This window comes from Periplaneta americana, chromosome 3 (assembly GCF_040183065.1).
Source record: "Periplaneta americana isolate PAMFEO1 chromosome 3, P.americana_PAMFEO1_priV1, whole genome shotgun sequence".
NCBI classification, from domain to species: domain Eukaryota; kingdom Metazoa; phylum Arthropoda; class Insecta; order Blattodea; family Blattidae; genus Periplaneta; species Periplaneta americana.
In genome coordinates, this window is record NC_091119.1 from 41469164 (window position 1) to 41485323 (window position 16160).

The 16160-nt window shown below is 33.1% G+C and overlaps 1 protein-coding gene across 2 annotated transcripts in view; it reads right to left on the reverse strand.

The window, feature by feature from the left end:
- The window catches only part of Cbp53E (Calbindin 53E), an 886322-nt gene that overhangs the window by 21542 nt on the left and 848620 nt on the right, over positions 1–16160 (reverse strand). For both annotated transcript variants that reach the window (XM_069820369.1, XM_069820368.1), the window contains one exon: positions 10877–10933. In XM_069820369.1, coding sequence (XP_069676470.1) covers positions 10877–10933 — 57 coding nt within the window. The remainder of the gene's footprint in view (positions 1–10876; positions 10934–16160) is intronic.

The following is a 16160-nucleotide window of genomic DNA, read 5'->3' on the forward strand; positions in this document are numbered from 1 at the left end:
AACAACTTTTGTAAATAGACGAACTCAGCTGCAAGACCTGGTCGAAAGTTCCTCAAAGAGAAGAAACACACAATTTTAAGCTAATTAAATTATTGCCATAGAATGTGGCAAAATATTTCTTCGACTGGTTCTGCAATGCAGTTCTATAATGCCATGTAATTTTCGATATAAACTTATCTATAACAGGAGTACCTAATTTAATTTAATAAGAGAGTCATGTTCAACAGAAAGAATCGACAATGACAATAACATCTGTACTGATACGTAGTGTAGTAGGTATCATTTATCAATTCGAAGTTGAAAAGGCCTGTAGTGAAGCTAGAAAAAACACAAATTATTATTAAGTCAATCATTAAATCTACACACATTATGGTACACTTCGAACAAATTGTTACTCATTATACATTGTTCATATTTAGAATCTTACCGATAAATGGAACATTTGAAGACTTGATGTAAATGAGAATCTAAGTGTCATTTTCTTGAAAATTTCGTTTTTACTGCAATAACAATATGTCATAACTAGGATCGTGACATCGGTATATTTGTATTAGTCTGAGGTGAACATACGACGCCGGACAGAATGTAGTCGACGTGTTTCAAGTACAGGCAGCGGAAGCGAATTTGACACATGCCTAAGAAAGCACGTTCCGTGTTTTGTATACTATTATTGCGTATTATAAAATCTAGACAATACAATAATTGTATATAAGGGTTAATATCGGAAAGGTCTAAAATGCTGGTGAGGTTGAGAATAATTGTTGGGAATCATACTTAAATTTCACAAATGTGGTAAAACATAAGTCCGAAAAGATGTTTCTTTTTTTTTAATATTTAGAGTTCTGCATTGCAGTTTTAGAAAGCCGAAAACGTATATGGAGTACGATTTTGCTTTTTCTAGGTATATTTAACTGTTACATTAATTTATTTATCGCATAAATTTCGTACCTTGCTTTTCTTACATGTTGTTCGTTTAGTTTCGGTTCCTGCTGCAATAAACAACAACAACATTCATTTTAAAAGTTTCAAATGAAAATGACCGCTGAGTGTCGGATAGTGTAACCTTGTATGCGGAAAAACTGCGTTCTACATCGGTTGAAACCAAGGGCGCATATGTAAAATATTTCATATTATCAATTTCATTTCTACATCACACAGTAATACAAAAAAAAACGGTGGTTTCAATTCATTATGCAAAATTGCAAAAGTTTTATCAGATGATAAGTGCGATTATTATAAACTTGATGTAGAAATGAAATTGATCATGTGAAACATTTTACATATGCGCCCTTGGTTTCAGCCGATGTTGAACGCAGTTTTTCCGCATACAAGGTTATACTATCCGACACTCAGCGGTCATTTTCATTTGAAACTTTGAAAATGAATGTTGTTGTTGTTGTTTATTGCAGCAGGAACCGAAACTAAACGAACGACATGCAAGAAAAGTAAGGTACGAAATTTATGCAATAAATAAATTAATGTAACAGTTAAATATAGGGAAAGCAAAATTGTACACCATATACGTTTTCGGCATTCTAAAACTATAATGCAAAAACTCTAAATAAAAAAAAAACATCTTTTCAGACATATTTACCACTTTGTGACAATTTAAGTATGATTTCCAACAATTATTCTCAACCTCACCAGCATTTTAGACCTTTCCGATATTAATCCTTACATAAAATGATTGTATTGTCTTGATTTTATAACACGCAATAATCGTATACAAAACACGGAACGTGCTTGCTTAGGTGTGTCAAATTCGCTTCCGCTGCCTGTACTTGAAACGCTGACTACATTCTGACCGGCGTCTTATGTTCACCTCAGACTAATACAAATATTCCGATGTCACGGCCCTAGTCATATCAAGGCAGCGAAGTTTAGTGCCCGATGGGAGAGAGACAGGTGGTTTCAGGTTAACTGTGTTCAAGTCCCTCTATTGTGTACAATAGAAGGAGGCGTGGGTCGTGCCCCGTTGAACTACTGTGTCTTAGTTTGTAAGACGGTGTCACCGCAGTTGTTTATTTGTTGTGTGTTGCAGTAGACGAATAACTAACTTCATGGGCTAGAGATCACAGAATTTTGCATTAATTTCGAAAAAAATCGTGATAAAAATATTATATTTCTAGTTTCAGTGCTAATTAGTTGCAAGATAGTCACAATAATTTCGTATAAATTGGAAAAGATTTTTACGTGAAAAATTAACCCTGTATTACGTATTAGGATTCAAAATAATGATAAAATAGGTTTCAAACCCATACCTATAGCAAAGCAACAGCGAACCCGTTTCATCGGACAATACTTAATTTCGCTGTCTGGTCATAACGTAACGTAACGTCATATAACATGACATAATGGAATGATAATAATAATAATAATAATAATGATAATAATAATAATAATAATAATAATAATAATAATAATAATAATAATACGTAGCATACAGCTTTTAAGAGCCCAGACCGACCAGCCGACTGCTCACCCATGCCCACATATCGAAGCAGAGGTGGACGATCATCCAATGAGAATGGATGTGGTTGGCACGATGATCCCCCCCCCCCAGACGTTATAGCTGGATTTCGTAATCGAATTTCGCTACCTCTCGTAGCTCGCCAAGTCCATCATGATGCTGGGCGAACACCGGTCCCATACAGTGGCCGAAATTTCATGAGAAAATTTCTTCCCCCATGCGAACTCGAACCAGCGCGCATTCCGTAACGCGAGTCCTAGTCAGTATGCCTTAGACCACTACGCCACGGAGCGGAACACATGACATGACATAATATAGACTTTCATAGATGGTGAGACGTTTATGTGCCAATACCTTCAAGGTATAGGCCTATTTTCCACTGTCTTTCCCTTCTCTTTCACATATTGCATTTCTCAACTCCTGTCTCTCTTGCGTCTCGTTTTCGAAATGTATCCACCCATCATAACCTAGACACACGATCACAACACTCCTCAATATTATCCATTCCCTCCCACCGAACATCCTCATATTCATCTTCTTTCACTGTGGCTGTTCCTCGACTTTGGAATTCCCTACCGAGTAATGTCAGGGACTGTCAGACATCAAACCAATTTAAGAATAGGCTAACGAAATACTTTTCTAACAATTCTTGTTAACAATAATAGCTCTTTCAGATTTCTCAATGTTTAATGGTTATATATATATATATATATATATATATATATATATATATATCACAGATTAAATATTTAAATTATCTCATTATTATTATCATTATTATTGTTATTATTATTATTATTATTATTACTATTATTATTATTATTATTATTATTATTATTATCACTATTTCTTAACAATGTTTATTATTGTCACACTAACATTACTTATCCAAGTTTCATTATTTACTTTCATGTTGTTTTATGGTCTAGATATTAATGTAATAACTATGTAACCAATTGTATTCCATTAGAATTAGAGTCTGGCTGGGCGGAAGAGAAGGCCTACTGGCATTAGCTCTGCCAGATTAAATAATAATAATAATAATAATAATAATAATAATAATAATAATAATAATAATAATAATAATAATAATTATTATTATTATTATTATTATTATTATTATTATTTTCCTCAAAAGTTTGAAAATGGCACTTAGATCATTATTTACTTCAAGTCTTCATTATTTTACTACCGGCAGCTGCGCTACCAGCTCTCGTCGTGCGGTCCCAAAAATAGTCGCAAAATAATCTCTTGGACAGTCACTCATCATTACCACTAACTGTTATTACACCAAAAATAAAAATAAAATACACAATTTTATTTAAAAACCTTCTACACATTATAATGTTACATCATTCAAGGTTGCTTAGGTGATAAAAAGTATTTACACCTCACCCTGCGCTTTTGTCTTTTACACCCTTTGACACGGAAAATGATCGCTCTCCTGTAGCGTGAATTTGTCTGTCATTCGGTTTAACGTGAGATTCATACGGGGAAATATTACGCATCGAGGTCCGAGGATGAAGCAAGGTCGTAGCAGCGACGTATTTATACGTCACGAAACGGCATATTCCTTACGAAGCCTTTATGGCTTAGCGATAGAGCTCTCCTCGTTACAAAGGCCGGGCTTCAAATCTCTCTATGTAAAATGCACGCTTGTAAACACAGCGCACACGGTGATTCCCGAGCTGAGATTTGTTCTCCGAATAGCGACAAATTTCCGTGTTAAGGAGTATACATTTTCAATCTCTCTAAATTTTCTAACAAGATTAAACACTGCAGGATGATTAAGAACTTTGAGAACTGAAAAACGCCCAACAAACATTTTCGACATTTGTCGGACAGAGTTCATGAGTACATGAGAATTATAAAGAAACACTCTAGAAGATAAGATAATAACTGCCTTCCATTGGAGGTAGCCCAGAAGGACTCAGTATACTCTCCTACATGAATTTTATAATATTAAATGTTTATATAAATTTTGTATAAAGAAAATTAAAATAAACATATATGAATATAAAGTGAATAAAAAAAATTAAACAGAGTGAATATGATGACTCAGAATTTGGCAAGAGCGTTTCAAAACTGAAGTTATGATGTCAGCAGTAAGTGTCTGTGGTAGTTCAAAAGTCTTCCTGAAGCTTTCAAAGAACTTGGGAATCACACCACGAGCTCCAATAAGAAGACCAATCTTCTAAAGATCGGTTTTAGGAATCAAATTCGTGTTAGCCTATTTTTGAGCAAAATTTCCAATTATTTAATGAAATAGATTGTTCTGTTAAATCTTTACCAGATTTTGAGAAACTCCACAAGTCAAACATTTTCAAACATAAATATTCTATTTTTAAATATTATTTTGCATACAGAATTATTCGTTCTGTTTCTTTCCAAAATTTCTCATTTCAAATATTCCAATTCTTAACTCATGCATTTCTTTTAAACAGTTTTTTGTGTTTTCCAAAAACTTTTTATTTCGTGACTTAGGCCTAAGTGGTTTCTCAAAAACCCGATTCAACTGATTTTCGGACCTGTGTTTATTAGAACTTTTTGCCGTGTTTCATTGTCCTCTAGTCACCCCTGCTTTTTGTACATGTAATCATGAAACACCCTGTATACCCGACCACACACTCTTGGATGTTGTAAATGCAATCTCTATTATCTAGAGATTTTGAGATTCGAGTTCGTTTTTTTTTTTTTTTTTTTTTTTTTTTTTTTTTTTTTTTTTTTTTTTTTTTTCCCACACAGAATTTCCCTCATTTAGATCAACACGATATTATATTAGTTATACAAGATGTAAGTGAAATAACCTTGCAGATTGAAAGGGACGATAGGGTACTCGTAAATGAATAGAAAACCTATATTATGTTTTGTGATTAAAGCAGTCCGGCAACATCATTGCTAACACACACTACTCGTGATACAGATGTAAGAGGTCAATGAATTCGTGTGTCTAGGTAGGTGACAGAGGTCTGCATCGGACGTTTTCGCTCGAGCGCCAAGTAGTTCATAGCATAATCCGATAGGTAGCGCACATGCATGATGGGTAAAATTGTCGCGAGCGATAAATCCTCGAACGGTATAAGCCGAGCGTTAGACATTCGTTCTTGTTACAGTGATGAACTGTGTAGTAACATCATAGATGTTTATCATTTCAAAACTTTGCAGTGTTTAACTAACCTTTCCATAGTACAACTACTACAAAACTTCCTTTAAAATGTAATATAAATATTGTAGGTAAAAGTCCCCCCCCCCAAAAAAAAGGAGTGATTTTCTTTTTGCCACATCTGATAGATGCTATTGGATGTAAATGTAATTATTATAAACGGAGAACACAATCACTATATTGCAAGAACCGTATCAAGTTTTCTAGTAATAATAATAATCTCTAATAATTAGTGTATCAATCTTTGCGTCTGTAACAGTTGTGCAGCATGATTATTCGTTTTATTAAATTTTCTGTGACGTTATCTCTGTACTAATATTGTTAGTAATCTACTGCTATATCAATAATATTTTGTAAAACGTTTCTACATTTTCGCAGTATATAGGCGGAACACTATGTATAGACCTATAATATTATATATGTGGTAAATCAAATATTGAATAATTATTAATTAGCAATAATAACTGTATATCGAAGTTTTTCATACTATTTTATTTATAACTTCATGTTACTGTTTTGGTACGTTCCATTGACTGTTCCATTAAGCGTTTGTCATAAACGCAGAAAATAAAGCCTTATTTTTACAGTGTGAGCAAAACATATGTGTATCTTATCTGTCGCCTTCCATACAAGATAAGACATGTCGGTGAGATGACCTTGTACTGTGCTTCTATTTATTACGAGCATATCACGACCGATCTTATCTCACTCGAGGGTGCGACATTCGACCGAGTTCAAGCGAGCGATTTAACTCCAATGCAGCACTCTGGTAGGTAAGCTGTTCTCTGCAAAAAACGTTGCCACTTGCTCGCATTGTGCAATGGCTTGAATTTAGAGATTTTTAAAATTAAATTTACACGAAAACCGTGCAAGTTATTGAAATACGCCAGAGGGATAAATTATTCTTTATTAGATTTCCTATCAATATGGATAAAAATCACGATCTTACTTGCAATAATTGTTAAACATTTGGGAAAAACTTTTTTTTTCTGAAAAACTATAAACTTTCCAACAATATATTATATTTTTTTGTTACATATAACATGAGCTATTCGCTCTGGAAATCTGCAAGGCTATTTCACTTTCTCCCTGTATTGCTCACGTTTGTTGGATTAATCTTGTCGGTCAGACGGTCAGTCCGTAGATACATATTATGAAGATCGTGACGTAAGTATTTTTTTTATTTAACACTTATTCCACATTTACAATCTGTTTTCAATAGACAATAAGTAAATATTATAAAAGAATATGACATGAGTGGAGATGTTATCCCATAACAACACTCCAAAAGAAAAATAAAATTGTTTCAAATAGTTGTAGTAAAAATGAATGGAAGGTCAAGAGCATTGGTCCTTTTAAGTCTTCTTATTGTTTGACTATTATCCAGAAAATTTAATGCATAATGATTAGGATGTTGATTTAATCGGTGCAGGTAAACGTAAGTATAACATTATAGTACATTATGCAACGAGGCTATAATGGTAGTAATTACGAGGGTCTTAATTACCATTACAGTCAAGTTTCATACGACTTTTTATGCTCGACCATATTGATTTTTTCCGGCAATTGGTGAAATGAATTTGCGGGAATGTCCTTTGTGAAAGTCTGGAAGATGACGGTGAATTGATGTTAATTTGTGTGTTATTTTTTTCGACTGAGTTTAATATTGTTTAATCTCGCGCTAGTTGTCTTTCGATTGCATATCCGAGAATAATCGATACTTGCGTTTTCATATTGCTACAATGGTATTTTCTGATTGGTGGAACACCTGAACTTTAATGAATAGGTGTACTTTAATGAGGTCCATTAAAGGGCTGCTACCAGGTGTATAATTACTACATTTCGGCATGGTCGAGCATAAAATAAATTAACGCACTAATATTAACACTGAACAAAATATTAACGTCAAATGTTAAACTTCTGTGTGGACGCACTATATCTATAAATTCTTGTGTTCAGACTCTTATGAGTCTTACGATAGCATTACAGACAATCATGATATTCACTAGATCGTTTAATAGGATTATAATAATCAACGTTCCTTATACTACTACTTCAGAGTAGAAAATTTTTACTCGGCCTAAAAGGTGCGAGATACTTTAAAAATGCTTTCAACAAATTTTCGAAAACAAAATTTCAGCTAAGAGGCAACAATTCAGTGCTGAGGGGAGTATTTTTATTTATTACAGGAGAAAATAATTAAAATATGTCTTCATAAACCTATTGGTTTTCCATTTCACAAATTGATTTTAGACTTCAATGTTCTTAAAATAAGACAAATTTATTATATTGTATTAATAAAATTCATACATAAAAATCGAAAACCGCAAGAATATATAACAAATTTATATTTAAATATCCTAATCCTGTCAATTCTAATCTCTAGTATTAAACTAAAAAAGTTAGGTATGAATTTTATAAATAATGAAAAATTGTAAATTTAAATTTACATATTCTTATTGTGTAGCAGACATAAGACAAATTTTATCATATACTACTTAATTTCAATTCAGGAATCCGCCCCTGAGCACAAGTTCTACTCTTTCAGGGGTGAGCTAAAGTTTTTTCTGTTTATATTATATTTTGTTACAATTATTAGCAAATAAATAAATAAATAAATAAATAAATAAATAAATAAATAAATAAATAAATAAATAAATAAATAAATAAATAAAGTAAGCAAAATAAATAAATAAGTAAATATATAAATAAGTAAATAAGTAAATAAATAAATAAGTTAAATAAATAAATAAATAAATAAACAAATAAACTAAATAAATAAGTAAATAAATAAATAAGTAAATAAATAATAAATAAACAAACAAATAAACAAACTAAATAAATAAATAAGTATATAAATAAACAAACAAATAAACAAACTAAATAAATAAGTAAATAAATAAATACATAAATCTAATATATAAAAGTGAATGTGGGTATGTATGTATGTATGTATGTATGTATGTATGTATGTATGTATGTATGTATGTATGTATGTATGTATGTATGTATGTATGTATGTATGTATGTATGTATGTTCCCTATACAAATCTACACGCTTTGATCAATATGTACCAAAGTTTACACATTTAACCTTCATAACCAGGAGAACATAGGCTATATTAAAATTGTTAAAATGGACGTTAAATTGATTAAAAAAGTAAAAAAAAAAAATAAATACTATCAAACATTCATGTATAATACTAAAATGCAATCTTTTATAGTCAATTGTTCTTTATTATTGTCTGTTGTATTCAACATCGACTTTCATGAGGCCATGGAAAAAGCAAAACGATATAAAATAACATTGTAGATACATCATGAAGGCCAAAATCTAGACAATTTATTCATGCAGTAAGTATCTTTATGCAGTCCAGAACCGTATTATGTGTTTCTCGAGACAGTTGTAGATAGTGAGCAGACTGTGTTTTATCAAACTGAATTCTTAAATTCTTTGAAATCACAAGGATTGCCAACACATAATTTAATACTTAATATTGAATCACCAATAGTACTATTGCGAAATATTTATCCACAAGAACTATGCAATGGAACAGGAATTGGTGTGAAAAAACTCATGCCAAACGTAATAGAAGTGACAGTATTAACTGGCAAAAGGAAAGGAAAAGATGTTTTTATCCCACATATTCTTATGATAGCCAGTAACATGCCATTCGATTTTAAGCAACTGCCATTTCAGTGCAACTAGCATTCGTAATGACCGTAGTAAAATAAAGCTCAAGGATAGTCGCTCAAATTTGCAGACATTCACTTAAATCTCCGTGTTTTTCATATTGTCAATAATTGCGTAACTTGCTTTCAAGTGAGCACACCTAAACATATATACATATTTAAACAAAAGACGGGAAAACGAATTGTATGCATATCAATGAGACTTCTGTCATGTTCCTAATGTAGTATGTGAATATACGTAAGCCCACTGAAAATAAGACATTAATTTACATTTTCTTTATTTTTTTTTTCATTTGAATTGATTGGGATGCCGATATTTTAAATCCAAGATTTGGACGGCTATCATTTCGATATACTACTTAATTCTAAAATATATATCTTTCAAAATATTATTGCCCATGTCCAATAACGTGTTATTGCGAAATTTTATCTGTGTAATCAGGTTGCCAGTGTAGTATGTCAAGATTTGTGGAAAGAACGGTGACTTCATTTTCTATAACATAGGATGTCTTTCAGAATATTATTATTTATGCTGAACAATGACTTCTTGCAAAATTATACTCTATCTGCATTCTGTATATAAAATAAAAAGCAATATATTTAATATGTTCTAAATTTGTTAGATATTATATCTTAAGTCATATTTTAAAAAGCCCTGGTATGATATAAGTGGGCGTACAGCTGTCAAAGGGTAAAAAATATAAATTGAATTACATACGTACAGTATATATTGATTCTTTGGTACGACCGGTAGATAAATTTAGGCTCACGATGGCACCCCAACGATTCAGACTGGGAACGAGGGAATTCTCTAATTACCTTCAGCTGTCTCTGAAGTTCAAGTGAAAGCACACATAGATATGAAATTACGTGAAATGTATGTCAGCACAGCTTCAGTTAAATGTACAGATCTTATAATTATTTTTTCTCTGCCTCTGTACAACGTCACATTTGTGGCGGGGAGGAAAGGAGACAGCAGAAAAATTAATGGTGTTTAATACGCTGACAGCCACGACTAAGATAAAGCACTTGAAATTTAGCGGTAACTGACCGGCAGAGATAAATAAACAAAACAAATAAATATATAAATTTAAGACAAAGTTGAACGTCAGGCACATGATGAAATATTTTCTTTTCGGTGCCTGATCTACAATTGTTTTAAATTTAGTTAAACCTGGCAGGCATTTGGCTAAGGAGTATTAATTCATGTAAGTGAAGTTAAGTAAAGATTCATCTTTATGTGCGAGGAATGCTTAGTAAAACAATTCGTTTTGGTCGTCTATAGTTGGGTTTCCGAAATTTTCGAAAATTTAACAAACAGTTCATTTGAAAACAGAAGCAGAAAGGAAAACCCGGGCAACGCCGGGTACTTTCAGCTAGTAAATAAATAAATAAAAATTACGCCCTCGCGCACTATAGAGGGAATATTGATTACGATTATTTCTCTTTGCAGTGTAGATGGAAAGTAACCTTTCATAATCACTTGAATTTATTTTTTCCTTCATCTGCACACTTTATATCATATTGAATAAAAAAAAAACAATACTTACCCTGTCGTAAAGAGAAAACACTCTCTCGATGTCGTCCTTGGTGAGCTTCGTAGCGCCCTAGAGTTGGTGGAATGAACAGTTCAATACAACTGGCAACACAAGAGGCTGTATAATACATTAACATGAGTTTATAATGAATATTAGCAGCGTCTAATTGCTAGTTACAACTAATTTATAAATATGACAATTTTTCTAAAGTAACAGATAATTTAAACTGCTCATATATTCGTTAACTTTAATGCTGAAAATTTTGACACTGTCTCCTTAGGAAAAAACACGAGATGTTTCAATGTAAGCACATAATTGTCGTTTAAAACAGTATTAATATTATTAGTGTAAGTAATTATTGTTACTGAATAAACGTTTGCTTTTACTTGGCAGCATTTTTAAGAATATTTAGTAAATATTCAATTTTTATAGGTAATCCATATAATAGGTCATACCTACAATGAATGAAATGACTCTGAAGTTTTTGTACATAGATGCAAACCACCATACTTTAATTTCAGTAATTTTATACAGATATCGTAATTGAAGGGTTCTGAGCCATAGCGGGCCAAGCGCCATTTATTAAAATCGGAGAAAACAAGAGTTAAAATTAAGTGATTACCATAATTTAACGAAACATACAGCAAGTAAGATGAAGTATGCACATTAAAACTAAATGACATGTCAATCTTCATTAAATTATGGTATTTACTTAACTTTAACCCTTGCTTTCTCCGTTTTTAATAAATGTCGCTTGGCCCGCTATGGCTTTGAACCCTTCAATTGTCGATTTGTTAATGCTGGCAAGAGTAGTTTCAAATTACCAGGAAATAGCAAAGCGACAAAGATAAGTCGAAGTCTGTGACAGATCTGGTGACAGTTAAACCGATGATAAGGTTAGAGAGTTTGGTGGCGGGATAGAGATCTTTCGTACCTTCAAAATTATTCGTGAAACGACGGACAGTTCACTACATCTCTTATTATTTTGTATGCAGAAGTGTTTATTTTTATGAATGTGTGGTTATAGAGGGTGGAACATAAGGTAGTACATTAATTGTAGGATGTGATTCCTTAAAATATAACGAACAAAAAAGTCTAATACCATTTTGCTCGTTTTTGCGAGGTTTCTGAAGAAATAAGACTTTTATGCCGGCATTTCGATCGCGAATTTTACGAATACTGTTTAATTTCTTGTATAACAACGAAGAGAACGTTTATTGTGTTCATGTTGCAGCAGTATTTTATTTAGAAAATTCACAGATAACGAATTAATCGATTGAAGAAACATTGGAAACATTGAATGTCGAGTCGCGTACAGAAGGTCTAAAAATCTGGCATCGCTGTCGAGACAGCAGACCGTTTGCGTAGTACTCGCAACTGATCAGCTGTTGTGATGTTTACATTGCATTAGTGTGCAGTTGAACGTACAGCGTATTTTAAACAGTATTCGTAAAATTCGCGATCGAAATGTCGGCATAAAAGTATTATTTCTTCAAAAACCTCGCAAAAACGAGCAAAATGATATTAGACTTTTTTGTTCGTTATATTTTAAGGAATGACATCCTACAATTGAGGGGTTTGCCGGAAAAAGGGCGTATACGTCAATATGACGAATTGAGATACGTGCAATCTAAGATTTTAAAACGCACCTGAATAAAATGTTATACACGCACGCAGCCCTGTCCTGCAGGTATGTACAGTACAATCAAAACAAAATTTCGCTACTATAATTAGCGAATTATTCACTACATTTTAAATCGTTTTCCCGAAGAAGGGCGTATAGGTCTATCCGCCTTCCTTCCGGCAAAGCCCTCAATTAATGTAATATCTTATGTTCCACCCTGTATACATAATCAATAAACATTAATTTATTTTCCACATTAATAACTCTCTGAAATCGATAGTTTTAATATCAATACGAATATTACAAAACTAAAAATAATCGTAATACAATTATGCAGTGAACGGTATGCAATATGCTGTCCACATATTAAAGACTAATTTTAAGGAAAAATTATTTTTGAAAATTTTCTGTATGTTTGCCATATTTAGTAATTTTTCGTACAAATTAACAACAAATTAAAAATAACTGTATTTAAAAAAAACACACACTTGTGTGACATCTGAATGCTTATATGCGTAACAACATTTTTTCAGCAAAGGAGCAGTGTCCGCATTTTGAAGACTTCATAAACATTAACGAACATACGAAAAGTTTTAAAACCTTTTACTTTTGAAAATCTATATAGTATCATATGTTTAGTAACTGAGTGCCATGACTAACAACTAAATTCTTGCAACTGTTAGTGATCGAAAGTTTCTGCTGATTCAATGCTGTCTAGTTGTTGCGTTTGGAAGCCTATGCTATTAATTCAGTGTGAATAAAATTAAATAACTATGCATTTTGCTGGTCCGAATTATATTGCCAATTTCAAAAACCAAGGAACAAGCTCCGTCGTATGTCCGACAGTGTTAGTGTCTGTGTTTCTAGATATTGCAGAAGCCGATATTTTGGGACATGCCATGCTTAAGATTTATATTTGAAATAGGTATTTAATAGTTAATTTTAAAATGCAATCTAACTACTCATATTATGGTAACATTTGTTTGGAAGAACTAGTACAGAACAATATGTATAATTATATTCAGACAGCCAAATAAATCGAACGCATTTACACATGTCAATGTTTCGTAACAGCCACAGAACGACTATCACAACACAACATTTTTCTATGGTGGTTAAATAGTGTATTTACAAAAGGCATTCAGGACCCACGCTAGTTATATCATCATCATCCTTCATACAATAGATATTATTTGTAGCAGTTGAAATTTGTTTAATACAGCTATTTATTTGTAAGATTTATGTTTCTTTTCTAAGGCCGGCAGCATACTGCATCAGACATTCTCATGGAAAGGACAGTTTTGTCTCGGACAGTTCGAAGTGACGGTGATTACACGCATTCTTTTGAGACTGCAGCATACTGTATTGGACGAATGTCCTGGGAAGAATATACGACACAGTTTGCTACAGCCTCGTAAGAATGCGTATATAATCGGACGCTCCGAGACAAAACCGTCCTGTCCGAGACAAAATGTTCGATACAGTATACTGCAGCCTCATAAAAATGCGTGTAACAATGTCACACCAAGCGGTTCGAGACAAAACCGTCCTGTCTGAGACAGAATGTTCGATGCAATAACCTGCAGTCTCATAAGAATGCGTGTAATCTATGTCATACCAAGCGGTTCGAGACAAAACCGTCCTGTCCGAGACAAAATGTTCGATACAGTATACTGCAGCCTCATAAAAATGCGTGTAACAATGTCATACCAAGTGGCTCGAGACAAAACCGTCCTGTCTGAGAGAGAATGTTCGATGCAATATCCTGCAGTCTCATAAGAATGCGTGTAATCTATGTCATACCAAGCGGTTCGAGACAAAACCGTCCTGTCCGAGACAAAATGTTCGATACAGTATACTGCAGCCTCATAAAAATGCGTGTAACAATGTCATACCAAGTGGCTCGAGACAAAACCGCCCTGTCTGAGAGAGAATGTTCGATGCAATATCCTGCAGTCTCATAAGAATGCGTGTAATCTATGTCATACCAAGCGGTTCGAGACAAAACCGTCCTGTCCGAGACAAAATGTTCGATACAGTATACTGCAGCCTCATAAAAATGCGTGTAACAATGTCATACCAAGCGGTTCGAGACAAAACCGTCCTGTCCGAGACAAAATGTTCGATACAGTATACTGCAGCCTCATAAAAATGCGTGTAACAATGTCATACCAAGCGGTTCGAGACAAAACCGTCCTGTCTGAGACAGAATGTTCGATGCAATATCCTGCAGTCTCATAAGAATGCGTGTAATCTATGTCATACCAAGCGGTTCGAGACAAAACCGTCCTGGCCGAGACAAAATGTTCGATACAGTATACTGCAGCCTCATAAAAATGCGTGTAACAATGTCATACCAAGCGGTTCGAGACAAAACCGTCCTGTCCGAGACAGAATGTCCGATACAGTATGCTGCCGGTCTAAGTGGTTTACAGTTTTTAAACTATTGAGGGAGCTTAAAACTTTTCATTCACTGTATTGGTATGTGCAAACGCAAGTTATTTTAAGTTATATTATGTTTTAAGTTAAATATTTGAAATTCGTATCCGATATTTATGTTCAATTCATCTACAGTAACCTATTCTTTCACTTTGTCAGATATCTTAAAAATGTTTAGTGAACGAATCGATCTGCCTAAGATCTTCTATTCTTAAAAATAATGAGTTCCTTAAATATGTAACAAAAATGCATTTTTAAAGTAATTCCTTCGATCTGAATGTTCTCTGTGTGAATAAATACATAATAATATGCAATGATTTCTTATAACGATCAGGATGTTACCTGTGACAATCAAATGTGAATTTCTTAGATTTTTCTGCAATTCTATGAATCATTCGATTGTGAAGTGCATATTAATCATTTTTTAAATATAGGCTACGTTCATCTCTGAAACGAAATTTAAGTAAAACAATGTAATGTGAGTTATTTTTTGAGATGATATTTATCATTCTGTAAACTACATTTGTAAATACTCTGTTAATTTTTCCTGATAAAGTTGCATAAATATTCGTATGCTTCTTTTAAAGAACAGAGAGGGATAAATGATATGCTGGTCTGAAAATTGTAGTTCATTAAAGTAAGGAGGAACTTTCTGTTAACAAAGCATTCAAATATGTTTTCCTATTTTAACATCATCCAGTTTACTCTAAATTAGTGGATTTTAAAACAATTATAAGAAGTGCTGATTAATATTATGAAAATTAAAGCCAATTTAATGAACAATTTAGAATACAACTACAATTTATTACTTTTATAGCGAGAAATACATTGATATTTTTTTCTTGATGTCCGGCTGCTAAGAGGTTCCGTGCGACATGTAAGCAGAGCTATTTATTTATTTATTTTGGTACCTGGTCTTACAGCATGAAAACTATCCCTGATATGTGTACTAACCTCGCAGCTAAGCGCATTCTTAACCCCAAATAATTTCGATAGAGTTCGCTGTATATTTAGATTGCGAGCAGGTAACCCCACCATTCGTGTCTATAACAGGACCTGTATGCGCTTCGTCTGCCGGAGATCAGAGAATGGTATGAATAGTTAATGATATGGAAATCTTGAGTTGACACAATGATGTATTTGCCTACCATGGAGAAATGCGAGAACCTTGAGAAAAAACCTAACTGTTACTTTCTCAGCCACAAGATTTCACAGGGATTCGAACCCGGACCG